Source organism: Narcine bancroftii, chromosome 9 (genome assembly GCF_036971445.1).
Source record: "Narcine bancroftii isolate sNarBan1 chromosome 9, sNarBan1.hap1, whole genome shotgun sequence".
Classification (NCBI taxonomy): domain Eukaryota; kingdom Metazoa; phylum Chordata; class Chondrichthyes; order Torpediniformes; family Narcinidae; genus Narcine; species Narcine bancroftii.
In genome coordinates this window covers 75,614,439-75,634,561 of record NC_091477.1, presented here as the reverse complement: position 1 = coordinate 75,634,561, position 20,123 = coordinate 75,614,439, and the positions used below count along the sequence as shown (strand labels likewise).

At 41.7% G+C, this 20,123-nt stretch overlaps 1 protein-coding gene across 3 annotated transcripts in view; it reads left to right on the top strand.

The window, feature by feature from the left end:
• Nucleotides 1-4,795: 4,795 nt before the first annotated feature.
• The window catches only part of inpp5d (inositol polyphosphate-5-phosphatase D), a 142,107-nt gene continuing 126,779 nt past the window's right edge, over nucleotides 4,796-20,123 (top strand). For all 3 annotated transcript variants that reach the window (XM_069896531.1, XM_069896530.1, XM_069896529.1), the window contains exons 1-2: nucleotides 4,796-5,012; nucleotides 17,902-17,965. In XM_069896531.1, the coding sequence (XP_069752632.1) occupies nucleotides 4,879-5,012; nucleotides 17,902-17,965 (198 nt within the window). In that variant the 5' untranslated portion in view covers nucleotides 4,796-4,878. The remainder of the gene's footprint in view (nucleotides 5,013-17,901; nucleotides 17,966-20,123) is intronic.

The following is a 20,123-nucleotide window of genomic DNA, read 5'->3' as shown; positions in this document are numbered from 1 at the left end:
CCATTAACTTAACCTGACTTAACTCCTTCTAAGTACACATGTATGTAATGTGTATATGTTCAGGAAAGTTCTTTGATTCACAGTCCAAACTCACTTCTCACTCCAAGTTCATCGGTGTCAGACAATTCTTATACTGTGCACAGAATTTAACATTTATGAATTTTCACCAGGCTTTTGTGCTTAAAGGTAAATGGTTACCTCTCAGGAAGGTTCTTGTTGGTTTCAGAGAGAGATTTGTTGCTTGTTGGACACACACAAACTGATTTCCTCTGATTAGCCTCTTCAGTGTCTTGCCAAAAATACTTGCCCCATCAGGGTTTCCCAACTGATAACCTCTTCTTCCAGTTCACCACAGAGTTTCTTTTGTTTCCCTTATTTCAAGAGAAACACTTTAGCTAGCCATTTCCACTTGTAAAGACCACAAGGGTTTTTCAACAGGCTGAACTCATACTCCATCTTCAAAATGGGGTTTTAACAAACCAGCTTACCATGTGGCAGCCTCCAAAAGCCATTACAGAATTCGAACTGAATTCCCTCTCTCACTCTTTCTCTCAGAGAAATCCTGTTTGGTCTTTTCCTCTCTCTCTGCTTGTAAAAACCAAAACCTCTTATAGGGCTAATCCAAACCTTGAAAGGTCTTTATCTTTGCCTATACTGTTTATTTGCACCTGCTTTTAAAAATTCCTTCCAAAACAGTCCCTTTGTCTTTTGCAAAGCCACTAGTGCCTGCATGTCTGGCTTCAGCCAAGCTCTTGCATTTTAAATGAGATGTGAAGTGTTACTTGGTTTGTGGTGACCTACACTTAACCCCCAAAATCTATCTCTTTTAAAGATATGTTAAGATAAAAGATAATATACCCTGCAGCAGCTGATAATCCAAGACAATGTTCCACCCTTTCCAAAGCCTCCACAACTTTCCTGAAATGGAGGTGAGCCTTGTATTATTCTCGTCCACAGATGGTCAAACCCCCCAGAATCTTCAACAAACCAAAACTCCTCCTGATGGCTCCACCCCCACTCTCAGCTCCTGTCAGAAGTTCTGGTCCAAGTTTAATTGAGCCTCCTGCCTCAGAATTCACAAGCATCACCACAGTCAGGCTCTTGCTTATTTAATTCTTTCTCCAGCACCTGCTGAGCATGTATAACACAGGGGCAGCATCATGGCATCTTTCAGCAGGCAGTCTGTAAGGACCAGTGAACCTTTCAAGGGAGAAATGCAAAGAGAAACAAAGCCCAGAATGTTTCACCAAGAGATGGAGATAAACAAAAGAGAAGTAGAAATAGAGAGCATGGTTGGGTTGGTGAGTAAAGAGTAACCATTAAGCCGCCATATAGAGAAAGATGAGAACAGAGAGTTTATCATCAATGCTTAAAAAGGTTTGAGATACATATTGGCTCATCATTACAGTGTAAAGTGAGCATTGATATTAGAAATTATAAAGTGATGGATAAAAATTGATACCAAGATACTCATCAAGAAGAATGGATGAAACTAACACTGAGCAATTTTCAAGGTGATGGGGAGAAAGAGTTCATGGAAATGACCAAAGATATGTTGAAGTTGTAAATATTGCAGCAATTGTTAAATATGAGAAAGTACTAAATGGCAAAAAAACTTATCAATCAATATCCAGAATACAAACACATAACTGTTATAGAAAGATGGAGGGAACTGAAGGAAGTCTTTGTAAATAAGAACAATTTTTGAGATTAATATGTTGGGACAGGCAATCCCAGTGCATCAACCTTGTCAATGTGACTGTAATTTATTTCAGAGCAAAGAGTCATTGTATAGAACAAAGATGGTATTATATCTATGATAAATTGTGATTCACAAGCAATGGATAATGATGCAGAATCAGTTTGGAAGGAAATAGTAAAAAGCAGAGAAAAAGGTATGGGTTAATTTACAGGCCCCCAAGATGTGGCCTCTCGATGAGGCCAAACATAAAATGGAAAATATCAAAGGCATATATGAAGGGGACTGCAGTTATCATGGGAGATTTTAATCTGCCTATTTATTAGACAAACCCACCTGGTAAGGGTATTGTAGAAGAAGAATGCATTATGAACTGTTTCTTCGAGAAGTATATTCTGTGACCCATCTGGGAACAGGCTATCTTAAATCTGATCATGTGAAATGAAAAAGAATTAATTAAAAATTCAGTGGTTAAGAAAATCCCAGGAACTGGTGTTCATAACATGGTTGAATTCTAGACTGAATCTGAGGGCGAACACCCCATCATCAAAACCTAAGTATTTAAACTAAATAAGGGAACATAACAATATGAAGGTGAATTTATTAAGAATAGACTGGATAAATAAGCTAAACAACTTTATATAATGTGAACATTCTGCAACTGGTGGGTGAGTACTTATCTATGAGTCCAATGTCTCAATAACAACTGCCCTAAAGATGCTATTGGATGGTTATCATGAATGGGACACCTCCCTAATGCAGGGTCATTGAGACCAACTCCTCCACACCTGTTGAGATGAGCATCAACTCAACATGAACTGGATGTAGAATGTCACCCTGAATTGTTTGATTCAATCACCTGTCATTTTTTATATCAGGATAAAATCTTTTAAAGTTTTTAAATTTGATACAATTCTATAGGTTGATTTCCAGGCTTCGGAAGATGGAGGGAGTAAGGCAAGGATTGAGGTCAGTTTGCTTCATTATCTGCTTTGGAACAAATATTGACATCAGTGTTGAGCAGGACATTAATGAGATGAATGAAGCCTTCAAAAATAAAAACAGCATCACATGTGCAACCAGAACTAGTGCAATGCACTACAAGTACAATTTCCTAATATGTGTATAATGTTCCTGACAGAAGATGTTTTATGAAATATATTCACATGTAAATGTTCACAGAGAAGAGAGAATTGAGCTGATTTGGTGGAATGTGATAAACTGGGAGTGGAAATGGATAAATTGTGTTTGTCAGGCCCACACAGAAGATAACAAGTTGTTTAGTAGGAGCTGCACAACAGGGAATATGTTGTTTGGAATGTGACTTGTTACATGAAGTATACCTGAAGCTATTGGGTCCAAGTGGATTAGGTTCATAAACATACTACTAATTACTGACACATGGTCAGCCTTCATTCTGGGCCAACCAATCACATTGAACCATGTTGGAAACAAATTGCAAAGCCTCTGAGTCCAATTGATTTAGATATGCCAATTTGAAAGCTTTTCTTCCTGTATCATTTCACTAACAGCACCACCACAAATTAAAATCAAAGGTTCATGAGATTTGGAAATAAGCATCAATGTGAATGAGGTGCACGGGGAAGTGGTTAAGTCACTGATCACCAAGTTTCTTGGAGATTTGACATCAGTGGGCAATTTTCCCTCTACTTTCTCTTCACTTGTACCTGCCTTCTTGATGAGACACATGGTCAAGTACAACATCGATATTATGGGTAAACACAATCAGTTCACATCTAAATTCAGCTGGGAAACATCTTCATTGAGGTCAACATTCCATCCATCTTCGTTTGCAGTCTGGTTACAGATTAACAAGCAGAGATGTGGACTTCACATCCAAATTCCAGAGGAAGAAGGTGACTGATCACCAGGATACCTGGACCACAAGAGTAACCATAATTGTGGACAGCAACCAGCCCATGACTACAGCTGAAAGATGCTGTGTGTAGGATGGAAGAGTCCTCAATGATATTGTGTGCCCTCTTCAGACAATGATCCCAAAAGATCACATCGATGGTGGTGGGGGAAGTTGGGGGGAAACTCCAATCCTATGGATTGAATACTTGACTAAATTGAACTCACAATTTTGTGGGCAGTACATCCATGGGCAATTTGGTTCTAGTCCAGTGGGTCTGCCTTGGCTTTTTCATTCCACTCACATTCCACTTTAAGTATGCCATAGGTGCTCTGTGATTAGTAAGGGATTGCTTAAAGTGGGATGTGGGTGGAAAGAAAAAGTTTGGAAACCACTGTTTTAATTGTACCTCATTGACTCATTATGTGCATGGTTTCAGAACTCCAAAGGAAATAGGCCACTGACAAATTTTCTCAAGCAAAATATTCTCAACCTTCCCTTCCCACTCGCATCCCACCTTAACTAATCCCTTACTTATCACGGAGCACAGATGACATAGGGATTACTTAAAGTGGGATGTGAGTGGAAAGAACAAGGTTGAGAAGCACTGTTCGAGGCATTTGCTACAATTTGTGGAGAAAGTTGAATAGTTCTGAAGAGATGTGTGCATGTCTCCAAAGGACAGATACATTAGCTAAATGGGGAAAACTATTAAAATAGAGGATGCTTTTAAGACCAAATCCACACAGTACAAAAGGCGAAAGACAAATGGCTGAGCTACCCAATTTCAACTGATCTACAAAGAATGCCAAGGATGTAGAAAAAGTGTCAAAGGATGGAAGGGACTGCACTGGCGAGTCAAGTTGCGAGATGAGGAAATAAACATGAGGGCAGGAATTCAATGGGTTGCTGTGGCACTGGGTTCACCGATGCTGGTGGGTTAAAGTTAATGGACTGGTTTGGCAATGGTGGGTCTGATAATGGGATGGGTCGGTTGTTAATTGGCTGGCCGAGTATTAGGAAGACTGAAGCTTAAAGGAAATAGGTGTTAGGAGGACGACAGGTTAAATGGGCTGGTTCCACTCTGGGGAAAGGAGAAGTGAACTGTTTATTGGCTGCTGGCCAGGATGGAGATGATTGGGCTGGTGGTGGCTGCACTTGAAATAAACTGAACCCACGTGTTTTGCCTGTATGTCTGACAATAGCATTGAGGAAGTGAAGCTCAGTGTGGCTTCCTCACGGGCTGTTTCAGGACAGTGGTGAACGAGGCAGCGGGGTTTGGATGGAATAAAGCGAGGGGGAGATGAACGACCGCTGGTACCACGAAGACATCTCCAGCCTCACGGCTGAGAAGCTGCTGGCCAAGGCCGCCCAGGACGGCAGCTTTCTGGTCCGTCGGAGCGAGTCGGTGGAAGGAGCGTTCGCCCTGTGTGTGCTGTAAGTTCCCGGAGTGGGGTGGGGAGAAGAAGGGGGCAAGGTAGACCCTCCCCGCCTCGGTGGTACGGGGAGGGGAAGCTGGAGAGTTGGGTCTTCATTGCCCACCCTGCTGTCCTAGGACTCCATGCCCGGGGGGGGGGGGGGGGGGGAGAGAGAGAGAGAGAGAGAGGACAGCGTGGGCTGGTTACTGCCCACCAGGGTGGTTCCCCTGGGTGGTCCCAGGTATCATGGGGGGGGGGTCACCGTCTTCCCCTGGAGTTCGGATGGGAAGTGCGCGTCTGTGATTGCGTGCAGCCAGGCGGCATTCGCTTCCATCGGTGGGGTTGCATCCCTCAACAACTCCCGCTTTGGAGCCACGTTCACCCCCGGCAGGTCGCCCGCATTGGGGAGCACCTCGCTCTTTCGGACCCCTGTGCGGTCGCTGCTGGATCCAGTGACACCGTGCAGTCACCCCCCCCCCCCCCACCCCCAGACCCAGTGCACTTTTTGAGATGTTCTTTGATAAGGTAGCGAAATGTTTGCAAATACAACTTGACTCTTAGACCGTTTTGATGCTGAAAGGTTTGTTTCTGTGTATTATACAAATGCCTCATGGTTCCTGGATTGTGACAGCATGTGATTGAATGTCTGGTACCTCTGAAGTCCAGAAGCCTTTGGCACCACTCTCTCCTCTTGCTATGCCAATGGGACACATCCTCATTCACACGCGCCTACGAACTGTGTCCTGAACCTTTAGTTCTGATACATAATTAGTTTCTGAAATAACCTTTCCTTCCTCACGCATGTAAGGTGACATGAAGAATTGGAAATGGTTCCATGTAATGAGGAAGGGGTGTTCCCTTGCAAGGTAAGTGAAGAGGAGCAAAGTGATCTTGGGGGTTAGGGAAGGACTAATCATTCAAAGTAGGGAAGGTTAAAAATCTGGGAGAATTAGAAAGAATGTGCATTAAAGGTTTGATCACATTTGGGAGCGACCCTGCATGATTCTGTTCTGGACTTTGTGAAAAGCTAGAACAGCCGACTAATGTGCAATAAAGCTTTGCAGGAAGGAAGCCAGATCTGTGAGGATATTCTTCTCAAGAGAAGCTTCTATTCTGTAGGGAGAAAAGGTGATATGGTGATTCAATATTCTTTCAAGTTCAAAAAGGGATGAGGAGCAGCTGATGCTTCTCTAGGTTTGTTCTCCTGGCAAGTGGGTGATCAGGAGAAGGTGACCACTAATAAATGTAAGTGGAAATTGAAAAGAAGTCTCTTCTCCAGAGGCTGGCAAGAATACAGAAATGATTGATGCAAATAAATTGCGCTTCACTTAAGTACAAGTAAAAGAGGAAGAAGCAAATAAAATAACATATTGTTACAGTTGGGTGGAAAAACAATGAGCGAAGTCGTGTCTTTTTACAGAATGTGAGGAATGGAAGAAATCGTCAGACTTGACCCTATATTCAATAAGATTATAACTGATTTAAACTTTGACCTCATTTTGGCAGTCAGATTCCCACTATTTACGTTAGCATTATAATCCAAAAATCTAACTTTGCCTGAAGAATAGTTCATGACTTAGTATCCACAGCATCCGGGATAATGTGTTCAAGGGATTCACAGCTTTCTGAGACGAGGAATTTCTCATGTCTATGCTGCCTAGATCTAGTCTCTCCCAAAGAAGGGAAACATTCTCCTGGTATCTACGTTGACTGAGTGATATTCCTTTTTGCCACCTTTTTAAGAATGCCTCCTGTTACAGATTCTATAGTATGTTGCAATTTACTCCAGTTCTGGTGCTAGCTGCAGTACAAGTTGTGGAACCGATCAGTTATTTGTGTGAGAGATTATGTGGGGAGACTGCCTTCTGATTTTTCATATGCATGCACATTTTCTTGTGACTTCTGGCTTGTGCGGAATAATTAGGTGAAGCAGATTCGGGTTAAAACATTTAAGTTGTGATTCACAATTGATAGAGAGCTTCTCCAATGTTGCATAGATTCATGGTTGCAACATGAGTGTCTCTTGTTCATCTGATAATCATAACTTCTGGGTCATGTTATAGTTGCCTCAAAGATGTTTGATGCTAATAAACTTAAATGACTTTCAATGCTCTTGAGTCATATGCTGGAAATATAATTTTGATTCTCTTTCCTTTCTTTCATCAGTGGAGCTAAGGAAAAAGGGGTTGTAATTGTGACGGATTATGTCACATTTTGTATAGTATATAGGTATGTTTTAAAGGAGATAAATTGTGGAGGGCTTTTTTAGTTAGATCACAAAAAGATACAAACACTTCAAAACAGATCTCATTTAAAATGCAAGAGCTTGGTTCAAGCCAGACAGTCCAGCTCCAAGTGCCTTTGCAAATCTTTGAAGAATACCTATAAGGACTTCACAAGTCGGTGTTAATTGGACATGCTGTGGAGTCATGGATTATTGTTTTGGAGAGCAACTGATGAACGAACTTGAAGATTAGGTCCAGTGCCACAGTCTGTCTGAGTGCAGTTTGCTGTTCTAAGAAGGTTATGTGGTTTTGCAAGCAGAGAGTGTTAAATGGTTTTCTCTGAGTGACAGAGGGAGAGGGAAAATTCAATTCTACAGTTCAGCAGCAGCAGCAGGGACTGGAACAGGATAAGCTGACAAGCTTGTGGAAAACAAAACCCATTTTGAAGACTGGTTGTGAGTTCTTAATTCAACCTGGTCAAAGCCCTTGTGGCCCATACAAGAGGCTGTATAATGATTCACTTGAAATAAGGGAAACAAAAAAGAACTTTGTGGTGACCTGAAAGAAAGAGGTTATCATCTGGAAAACTTTGATGGGGCAAGTTTCTTTGGCAAGACACTGAAATGGCTGATCAGAAGGAATCAATTTGTGTCCAACAAGCAACAAATCTCTCTCTCTCTGAAAACTGACAAGAACCTTCCTGAGCGGTGACTATTTACCTTTCCAGCACCAAAGAATTGCTTGATACCAGTGAACTTGGAGGAGTGAGAAGTGAGATTGGACTGTGAATTAAAGAACTTTTCTGAACTTGTACACGCATTACCTATGCGTGCACTTAGAATTAGAAGGCAGTTAATTTAATAGTAATAAGTTAAAGTTTGATCCTGTTTTCATGTTTAAAGATAGTTAAAGGAAATTTTTGTTTCAGTAACCATTTGTCTTGGTGAATTTCTATTGCTGCTGGATTTTGGGGTCCTCTGGGCTCCTAACACCATTCAAATCTTCCACTCTGTTCCACCTTTGACCGTACCTGCATTTCTCCCTATCATGGCTGTGTGGACATATGTCAGGCTGTGTATTCCTCACTGTCTTCTACCACTTGCTTAAACATTAGGAATGATTTCCAGTGGCTAATTAACCTTCCAACCTTCAGTCTTGGGATGTGGGAAGAAACTAGGGTGCCCAAATGAAACCCTTAAAGTTAAAAGGAGAACTCCACACAGACTATACCCAAGGTCTAGATTGAACCCAGGTGTCTGATTCTGAGTCCTGGCTTTGTTAGATGACCTGGATATTAGTTAATAATGGCACTCCTAATTAGTGGGGAGCCCAAGAAGTAGAGCTTTGGAAGGTAATGGGAAATACAAAAGGAAGAGGAATAGACCATAACATAGAGAACACATTTCAGCATTGTTTGCCACATTACACTGATAATTATAGACATAATAATTCCTATAATTAATAGGAGGTGGTAGAAAAAGTATTGATGCACCTTGAGTGAGAAATGATTGAGGGATGGGGAGGATTAGATATGTCTCAGCCCCTGTCCAATGAAAACTTAGATTGGCTATGTTTGGGGTGGTGCAGCTTGTAGGGCTGCTGCTTCTCGATGCTGGAGACCCAAGTTCAATTCTGATTACTGGTGCTGTCTGTGTGGAATTTGTACATTCTTTCTAGGACTACATGGGTAACCTCCAAGACATGCAGGTTAGTCAGTTTATTAGCCATTGTATATTTCCACAAGTACATAGATCAGTGATAGAGCCAAGGGCTAGGTTATGAGAATGAGGAGACGATAAAAGGGATTAGTATAAATAGGTGGTTGATTGTCAGTGTGGAAGTGTCTGTTTCTGTTCTTGGTCTCTATGACTGTTCTTTGCTTCTGCCTGCTGTGATCAACCACCTTCTCCTCACCGAAAGGGGAAGTGTGTAATTGAGGTTAACAGCTGTTAATGGTCTTAACATCAGTAATGAGAGTTTATTGTCATATACAGGTGCACCAAAATCTTTAATATAGAAGTATAGATTGATAAATATTCACCGATTCAGTTAGTACAAGAAAAAAAAAGATGATTTGGTCGTGCTGACGGATCTTTTGGTGGTCCCAGACTTATTTATGGTGGGGGAAGTAAGGTGAATTTCAAGACCCTGTTAGCTGTTGCATTGAAAAAAATGGTTCTGGAACCTAGAGGTGCTGAACTTCAGGTTTCTGTACCTTCTGCCTGAAGGTAGCAGCGAGAAGTTGTGACCAGGGTGATGGTGGGGAACGGGGGCGGGGAAGGTTCTGTATGATGTTGGCTGCCTTCTTGAGGCAGTGTCGCACATAGATGTCTTCAGTGAATGTGAACTTGAGCTGTTATTGCGAAATGTGCACCTGCGCTGAGTGTGTGAAAGTAGAGTTAAGGTACTTAGTGGGTTTGATGACTGACATTCTGTGGTAGATGGTGATGAGATTAGTGGAGCAGTTTGTGGTTATGCCATGTGTATTGCAAATTCACTACATGGGTTAATTGTGTAAAGTTTCTCCCTGTGGTAAATTATGTTCTTGGACAACCATATGGCATTCACTTCTGCTGACTATTGTCCATTTATCTAGAGATCTCTATAGCACTTCCAGCAAGCACTCCAGGGCATACTCATTGATGATTACTATTGGGATCACTCTCTTCCACACTCAGCTGTTGCTCAATATATTGCAGCCATGAATGAAATGAATAAAAATATCTGCAGGGAGCGGATAGTATTGGCTTAAAAAAAACTGCTAAAGAAGATTGAGGAATGGAAAAGATTAGCATGTCGAAGGAAAGATGCATTGATGAGGTATGTTCTCTGAGTACTTTCCAGTAGCATAATTAACCATAATCTTTAGAAGCTAATGGCTTCTCTCTAATGTGGTAAATACAGGAGGAAATTTGTACAAATAGCAATGTGATCGTAATGGGGCACATTCATTTGAGAAATACCGATTGAGAGATGCTGATATCAGCAAGGAATTCATGGACAATTACTCTATATTAAAATTATAGCATAAAACCTGTCAATGTTTTCTTGAGAAATCTGGTGTGGTTGGGTGTGTGTATGTGTGTGTGTGTCTATGTGTGCCGATCTAAAAGATGCTTGGAGGCACCCCTTTAGGAGCATCAGTTTGGGTTGGTCTTCAGTCTTTTTCAGTTGGATCGGAGCTTTCAAGCAGAAAGCAACAATGTACCAATAGCCGCAGTTTCTTGTGCTTTCCCCTGAAGGAGGGTTTTGACTAGAAACATGAATTGTCCATTTCACTCCATGGATGTAAATCTATTCTGTGGAGTGGAGTCCCTCGGCAGTTTTTTTTTTGCGTCCTCTTGTGTCTCTGTCACAGGTGGCACTTAACATGGACAGACATCTCTCTAATCGAAGCGAGATGGCAACACTTTCCATTATATGTGATTACACCCTTAAAAACTATCAAAATGAATGAATTAATTTATTCAAGATCCATTTTTAATGCTTAATCTGATCTTGAGAGAAAAGGAAAAAATCAGCAAAATCACCTCTTCATGTGGAATCAACCTGGAACTGATTCACTCACTTGTGAAGTTAGATGGACAGTTACTATGAGACAGTGCAGTCCTTTATGAGCCAGTCTAATTCCAGGCGTGTATGAAATCATCTGAATCCACCTGCAAATGTTATAGGTGCGCTCATCTCTCAGGTCAACTCTGTAAGGAGTTAATTGATTTGGAAGAGGAAAAATTTAAATATTTTCCTTGAGAATTGAAGTAAAGGTTGTTCACAGATGTGATTTGTCTGCCAGCTGTGACACCTATCCAACATAGTATTTTTCATTGTGTTTTGCCTTAATCTGAATTATTTATTGTCAGGTATACCAAGATGCAGGAAAAAGCTTTATCTTGCAAGCTATCCAAGCAAGTTATCCTGTACTTAGCAGGCAGTGTAATAATAAATCAAAAGCATTGGGTGACCAACTTCATTCAGCTCCATGAGATGTGATGCTACTAACACTCAGGAAAGAGGATCAGAAGCCAAATCTTACTATTATAAGAGAGAGAAGGAGAACTGAAACTGAGGAAAAAAAAAAGCTGGACTATCCCGCCCATATCATGAGCTGGAAAAGACCTGTGTGAGCATTCAACTCATTTTGATAGTTTTTAAGGATGTAATCACCTTCCATCGCCTTCCCAAGATCGTGTTATATGGCGAGCTCTCCACTGGCCACTGTGACAGAGGTGCACCAAAGAAGAGGTACAAGGACTGCCTAAAGAAATCTCTTGGTGCCTGCCACATTGACCACTGCCAGTGGGCTGATATCGCCTCAAACCGTGCATCTTGGCGCCTCACAGTCCGGCGGGCAGCAACCTCCTTTGAAGAAGACCGCAGAGCCCACCTCACTGACAAAAGACAAAGGAGGAAAAACCCAACCCCCAACCCCAACCAACCAATTTTCCCCTGCAACCGCTGCAACCGTGTCTGCCTGTCCCACATCGGACTTGTCAGCCACAAATGAGCCTGCAGCTGACGTGGACATTTACCCCCTCCATAAATCTTCGTCCGCGAAGCCAAGCCAAAGAAGAAAAAGAAGAATCACATATAATGGAAAATGTTGCCATCTCGCTTCGATTAGAGAGACATCTGTCCATGCTAAGTGTCACCTGTGACAGAGACACAAGAGGACGCAAAAAAAAACTGCCGAGGGACTCGACTCCACAGAATAGATTTACATCCATGGAGTGCAAGTTAATTAGAAAGCAACATCCTGGATTGGGATACATGGAGATGATATCAGAGTTTACAGGTAGCTTGGAAATGTACAAAATATAAAGAAGGATAATGACAGACCTGGAATTCATGGTTAAAATGGGCGGATACATAGCAGACGTACCACTGCACATTTCTGTTAAATAACAGGAAAAGTGAAGAGAGGCAATTTCAACCACTTTACAAAGGGTTTTCCTGTAACTCAGTAGTTTTCCAACTTTTTCTTCCCACTCACATACCACCTTCAGCAATCCCTTACTTATCACAGAGCACCTATGGCATAGGGATTACTGAAGGTGGTATGTGAGTGGAAAGAAAAAGTTGGAAAACCACTGTTGTAACTGGAAGTTTTGACGATGGATCTTTTAAAATTAGTGTGTCAATTTAAAGGTCATTTTTTTCTGCCGTAGATATATAGAGTATGAAAACCAGGAACTATGTTAAATCTTTATAAATGCAAAAGTTAGACTGCAGCTGGGGTGTTGGATTCAGTCAGAATAGGTGCTGTTAAGGACAACAGTCCATTCCCTAAAGGGGAAGTAGAATTATATCTAGATATCCTACCTGTCTTGTAATAAAGATTAACGTCCTGTCTACCTTTCTTGTTGCTCACTACATCTGCATGTTCTCTAATTGTGTTCCTGATAACATGGTTCAAAGACTGCAAAGCCTCACTCAGAACGAATCCAATTTGGAATTGTTATGCCTCACCAGCAGCAATTGAGAGACATATAAACAGATGGGTTAAGTTTAACTTCAAAATTTATTGACAATTGTCAATAATAGAATTAACTCAACAAACTTAACACCTGAACATAAGCCTTTATGGCAACCATATGCAAACAAAAGATATTTATAACATGTATGTTGGGAAAAAAAATAGACCATTACAGAGCAAGCCCAAAATGCCCCAAAAGAACATTCCCAAAACAAAAGTCAGTCACAGTCCACAGAATCTGATCTCCTGGCGTGGATTTCTTTGTGTAGTTGCGCACAGGTCTTTCAGTTGGCCATGCAGACTGATATCGCTGCAGACTTACAACCTCGGCAGGGGAACATGAGAGACTTTCCTGAGTTTTCTAACGTGGCAACAACCACCTTGAAGTTCTTTACACAGTGACCTCCTAGTCACTAACACAAGGTCTGCACCACTGAAGCCCTTTTATTTTTAGGGTTGCCGAGTGACCTTCTGTCTCATGAGTCTTCTCTGAAACCCCTGTCGTGATGTCAAGTAACTTCTGCAACATGAAATCTTGCTCTTGCTTATACACACACACACACACACACACACACACACACACACACACACACACACACACACACACACACACACACACACACACACACACACACACACACACACACACACACACACACACACACACACACATTTTCACTGGGAATCAGAGGTCACAAACTGCCATCAGGACAACAGTACTGGTACCCATGGACAAAGCCACTCAGTCTCCATTCTTTCAACTGAAGCTGCTGGGTGAGCACATTGACTGACAGATCCTCACCACAGTGCCGCTGCCCATGAATGAAGCAACTTGGCCTCCGGCCTGCTGAAGCTGTCAGGCTCCCAAATACACAAACTGACCATCTGTCAGCCACTATCCAACGAAGTGTTGTCTTCCTGACAGTTCAAACTCCGACCATTGGGCTGTTCAACTGCCTCAGCGCTCGCCTTCAGCTCTCCTGGTTGGTGGAGAGGGGTTGACAACGGTGCTCTCCACGAGCCCACCAGCTTCAGCGTGGGGCTCTCACACTTCTGACAGCCATAATTTCTCCAAGCTCGTGGCTTCAGCGCTTTCCACAGTGCACACTCCTCTCTCTCCCACTGCATTTCACTCCTGTCCCTGGTCTAAAAGTAAAGTTGTCTGTCATCCATAACAGGATGAAGATCATTATTATCTGCTGTTTATTGGAATGGAACCTTCCAGAATTTTCCAAAGCAACTTCTTTGTTTCCTGGTGGATGCAAAGAGCCAGTCTGATACAATGTGGATGGATGTGTCACCTTTTTGATGAAACCTTAATCTCAAACATGAGTTCTGTCTGCCCTCTTGGATAGATGCAAAATAAAAATCCACCTACTATGTCCGAAAGGGACTTGCTGCTATATTCCTAGCTACCTGTGATTATCTCTGCCTTTTGTGAAACTTTGTGAGGTGGAATTCACATTTTCTGCATGACATTATTAGTAGTGAAGGAGTCGTAGCACAAAAACAGGCCCTTCAACCCACCATGTTCACCTTTTGCCCATTTACACTAATCCTCTTTACCTCAATTAAGACTGTATCCTTCTGTATCCTATTTCTGTGTCTGCCAAAAAGCCTTTTCATGAACAGTTGTGAAAGACTATCTATAAAGGCAAGTTCTTTCCTTACTAAAGCATTACAATGCACAGATTAATATTGACAATCAATGCTGATACTGGTTGCGAGTTTGTATCATGTATCCAACTGCTTAAAAAAGGATTCAAAGCCTAACGGTGCACACTTGTCTAGGGACTCGTATAATAAATGCAGAAGGAAGACTGAAAAATGAAATAAATACAAAATGCTGGAAATGTCTAGCAGTTCAGGCAACTTCTGAGGAAAGAGAAATGGAGTTGACACTTTGATTTTCTCTCCCCCCCCCCCCCTCCACTTTTTTATTTCAGGGACCTACCTGTCTTTTGCTCATGCCTTGATCAAGGACTTTCAGGCCCAAAATGTGGTTTCCCTTCACTTCCTGCCAGCTGCTGCATGACCTGCAGAATTTCTCCAATATTGACAGATGATCTCTCTGGCGTGTCTTTGACGTGACATATCAACTTTTTCTCTGGCAAGAGGGGAATTGTCAATTATGGGGAAGAGGAAGGTTGGTGGCATTGCGTCCACAGCCAGATCAGCCACGATCTTGTTGGATGGCGGAGCAGGTTCGACGGGCCAGAAGGCCAACTCTTCCCCTTGTTCTTTTCCAACATTTATTATTTTTGTCATGAGGTATATTTTATTTTTTATTATATAGAATTATGTTTTTTAAAGGATATAGATTGTGGGGGTTCAGTGTAGATAACCACAAACAGAAACACTTCACAAAAGAGATCTCATTTAAAATGTAAGAGCTATGCATAAGGAGAGGTGTCATGTCCACAGTGACTTTACAGAAACCTTGAAGAATGCCTATGGAGACTTCTTAAGTAGGCGTTAATTGGACTGATGATGTGGAGTAAATGGATAATTGTTTGAAAAGTGATAGATGGCCAGGCTGAAGAAACTGATTCCGGTGCCAGTGGCTTTTGGAAGCTTGTTGAAAGACCCCATTTTGAAGATGGGTTGTGAGTTTTGAGTTCAGCCTGTTTTTTTTTTAAAAAAAAACTCTTGTGGTCCTTACAAGAGGAAATGGCTGGTTAGATTTTTTTCTCCTGAAATAAGGGAAATGAGGAATTCTGTGGTGACTTGGAAGAAGAGGTTATCATTTGGAATCAGTTTGTGTGTGTCCAACGAGCAATAAACCTCTCCCTGAAACCAACTAGAACTTTCCTGAGTGGTAACCATTTAACTTTAAGCACCAGAGTCTGGTGAAAATTCATAAATGTTGAATTATGTGCACAGTATAAGAATTGCCTGATACCGGTGAAGTTGGAGGAGTGAGAAGTGAGATTAGACTGTGAATCAAAGAACTTTCCTGAACTTGTACATATTACATACATGTGCGCTTAGAATTAAGTTGATAGTAATGTTAAAATTTGATCATGTTTTCATGTTTAAAGAAAATTAAAGGCAACTTTTGTTTAAGTAACCATTTGTCTTGGTGAATTTCTATTGCTGCTGGGTTTTGGGGTCCTCGGGTCCATAACATTTTTATTTCAGATTTTCAGCACTGAATGTTTATCTGATTTTTTTTTTTCTCTTCAAGACTTTTTACTGCAAAAGTAATTAATCTTTTTTGGAGGGGGGTGGGGAAACAGCTATTTTACATGCTATGTGGATAGAGTTTTAAAAACCTACAGTAAAACCTTGTTAGAAAGCGGTAGTTGGGGTCCAAGCTTTCATACTGCATTACAGCTGAGTCGTGGAACAGATACATATATGTGGCTGGAGACCCACCAAAGTGGTTACCATCTTTACTGCCTCCTCAGTTCAGGAACAATTCATACCCAGTCTAGCCTCCATGTAGTAAAACTGCAGATATTGTGGTTGAAGTAAAAATACAAAGCTGGTGAACATCAGCAGGTTAAGTACTGTAATTTATAAAGTTTGGGGTCCACAGTCACCCGCGCTCTAAGCGATTCCACGGATTAACGAATCTCATTCTAATGAGGTATCACTGTACTCACACAACTTAGAGTTGAAGAGAAAACCTCCTCTATTTTTTATAGTAAATATCACTCTTTTCCAGACAAAGCTGTTGATATGGTTCAACTACAGTACTAGTTTTATTTGGGCAAAGGTTGATCTGTTTTAAGTAATGGTGTGTGGCCAGAGAGATTTTTTTTTCCTCTCTTCTTCTTCAAAGTAACTTTAGGGGAGTATTTCTTTGTACCTGGGAACTTGGTGAACATTGGCTCACATTAAGAGTTTCTCTAGATTCTGACACAGGAATCTGGACAGGATGGACAGACGGCCCTGTTGTATTCGTCTTGTGTGGTAGAGGACTATTCTGACCCACTCTGAGGGTGGACTACAATGGGCCACATTGTCCTTTCACTTCCATTTCTTGTTTCATTTGTTTGCAAAGTTTTCCCTACTTATCAATTTGCTTGTATGTGAATTTCAAACGTCTGTCTGCTAGCTCACACATTTCAAATTATTATAAGTCAAACATGAAAGTTTGCAGACTTTCAAATGACAATGCTTTTTAGGTGATGGCTTTGCTGTTGATATATCATGGTTGACTCATATCCAGAGATAGTGCATTCAAATCTTGTTCCAGACTTAAGAACCTGATCTCTGCTTGCTCCAGATGGCAGTCAATAGTATTAAATGACAAGTATTGTTTTAGATTTACATCATTAAACTAGAGACACATTTTCTCCTGTTTGTGAAGGTTTCCATATCACAGTCTGATGGGTGGTAGGGCACTGCCTCAATGTGCTGTTTGATATTTCTTCCACACCGAAGAATAATGAATATTTCCTGTCCATTTATCTCTTGCAGAGTGTAATCCTTTTTTTCTGCAGAAGCTACCTGTCACTTTCCATGTGTTATAACACTGAGCCTATAATGAATTATACCAAATGTGTAAAACCAAAAAAAGTTCCCTACTGATTATAATCCAATAGTTAGCATTTGTTGTGAAGCAACTTCTGACATTGAAGTCACTAACCTTCTTTCCATTCACAAGTTTATAGCTACTCTCCACGTCTGTGGTGAGGGAGCAGTTAGGTCTACTGCAGTTCTCAGAGCAATCCCACTGATCAATCCCTCACTTATTTCTCTGTAACCTCTTCTTTCTTGACTGCCCATCAACTCGCACTGACTTTCCTGTCCCCGACCTACATAAGCGGCAAGCTGTGGTCATTCATGAGCCTACCATCATGTCTTTAGGACACAGCAGGAAGCCAGAGCATCCAGGGAAATCCACGCCACCTTGAGGAGAATATGCAAATTCCACAGAGTTGACATCAAGGGTCAGGGTCGAACCTGGTTTGATAGAATTATGTAGCAGTTGCACTGCTTACTATGTCACTCCTGTCATGTAACGCCCAAAGCAATGGAAGGATTTGGCACAGAGAGGCCCTTTGGCCCAGCATGTGTATTGGAAATCTCACTTACAGAGGAGATGGAAAATTGATTTGGAAAAGGAATGAGGTATCCCAAAATTGGAGAGATGTTAGACCCCAAAGGGTGGTGGTGGACAGTGGGTGTCTGAATAAAGTAATTGCCTGTAATCCACTTAAGCCAGATCTAATTTTTTTTTTCCATTTTATTTTTTCCAGGTATGATAAATCTACCTACACTTACAGGATTTTTATAAATGAAGACAATATGTTGTCCATTCAGGTAGGTGGTCACATTAAGCTAAATGTCTAACTGCAGAAAAACATGTGACCTTCTCAATTTGGAAGAGCGGAGCTATGTGAAACATCATACAATGAGATTCATTCCAAATATGGACAAGATACCAACAATTCAGCTATCAATGTTGAGCTGATTGATAGCTAGTGTCTGTGAGGATGATTCCACTTCTGTAGAATTGGGTATGACATCTGTAGAGTTGGAGTTGAGAACACAGGATTGATTTCCTCTGGGATTTAAATGATCACCATCTGAAACTTGAGAAGTCCCATCCTTTTAGTTGTTTTTCAAAGGTTGTGAGAGTCCCTCAGGACAATGTGTAGAAACCATAACAGGGGATGGCTTTACAGATTATTATTAGAATTGGTTCTTTAACAGTTCATTGTACTTTAACAGTGTGTTCTTGATATTCATGGAAAATGTTTGTTAGATCCACCAAATGGAAATGGTGTTAAAGGATAACTGCAGTTTGCTCATGCAAACTGTTTCAAAATGTATTTATGGAGGTGGCAGCTTTTTAGAACAAGATAGGATCATATAGATGAACTTCAATAAAGTATTCAAACATTGTAAAGCCACATGTTAATATAAGGTTGCAGATAGAAACCAGAAGAATAATGAGCATAAATGCTGCATTTATCAAGTGATCCTCAGGTTATGGTTAGGGTAATGGGGGAGGTTCAAGAGTCTAATAGCCATTGGGGGAAAAAACTCAAGTCACCTTTATTTATCGTTTGTACTATGCTCACTTGATAAAGATGAGATGGCACTTCCCCAGGACCACTGAGCATATTTACATAAATATGTTAGAATAGTTAAACACATTAAAATATTAAGACCTATAGAGTGAAAGTCCACGGTACCCTATTCACAAACGTTCTGGGAATTCAGGAGTCTGATGACTTTGGGGGGGAAAACAACTGTTGCCCAATCTGGACATAAGGGCCTGAGTGCTACTGTACCTCCTATCAGAAGGTAGAAGGGAGAACAGTTTACATGAGGGGTGTATGGAGTCCTTCACGATGTTTATTGCCTTTTGCCTGCATCAAGAGTTATAGATAGCCTTTCATGGTAGGAAGTGACCCCCCCCCCCCCCAACCCCTGCAAATGATATTTTCCACCGACTTCACTATCTTCTGTCTGGGGTGGTACAGCTTCCAAACCAGGTGGTGATGCAGTTGCACAGGATGTTCTCGATGCATCCTCTGTGGAATGTAGTGAGGATGGAGGGTGGGAGATGAACTTTCCTCAGGTTTCACAGGAAGTTGAGGTTCTGCTGGGCTTTCTTGGCTATGGAGTTGGTGTTAAGGGACCAGATGAGGTTCTCCACCAAGTTCACTCCAAGGAACTTGATATTCTTGATGACCTCAATGGTGGAGCAGTCAATGATCTGCAGATCATTCTCACCCCCCCCCCACCCCCCCCACCCCAGGTCCTCCTGAAGTTGACAACCATCTCTTCTGATTTTTTTTTAATGTTCAGATACAGTTTGTTGGCTCTGCACCAGTCCATTAGTGACTGCACCTCGTCTCTGTGCACTGACTTGTCATTCTTAATAACAAGACCTACCATGGTCATGCCATCTGAGAACTTGATGATGTGCTATAAGGTGTGTTTAGCTGCACAGACATGGGTTAGCAGAGTGAACAGCAGTGGGCTAAGCACGCAGCCCTGGGGGGCCCCTGTACTCATGGTGATGGTCTTGGAGGTGCTGTTACCGATCTAGATTACCTGAGGTCTCTCTGACAGGAAGTTGAGAATCCAATTGCAGAAGGAGGTGTTTAGACCCAGCAGGCTCAACTTTCTTATCAGGTACTGTGGTATGATTGTGTTGAATGCTGAGCTGAAGTCAATAAACAGCATTTGAACATACAGTCCTTGTTTTCCACGTGGGTGAGGGCTAGATTGAGGATGGTGGTGGTGACATCATCTGTAGAGCAGTTGGGTTTACACGCGAACTGCAGGGGGTCCACTGACGGGACTGCAGGAGCTTGATGTGCCCCGTGATGATTGTCTCAAACCACTTCATGATGGTGGACATGAGTGGAACAGTGTGGTAGTCACTGAGGCAGGACTTCTTCAGCACGGGGACAATGGTGGCAGTTTTGAAGCATATTGGGACCATGGCACTTCCCAGGGAGAT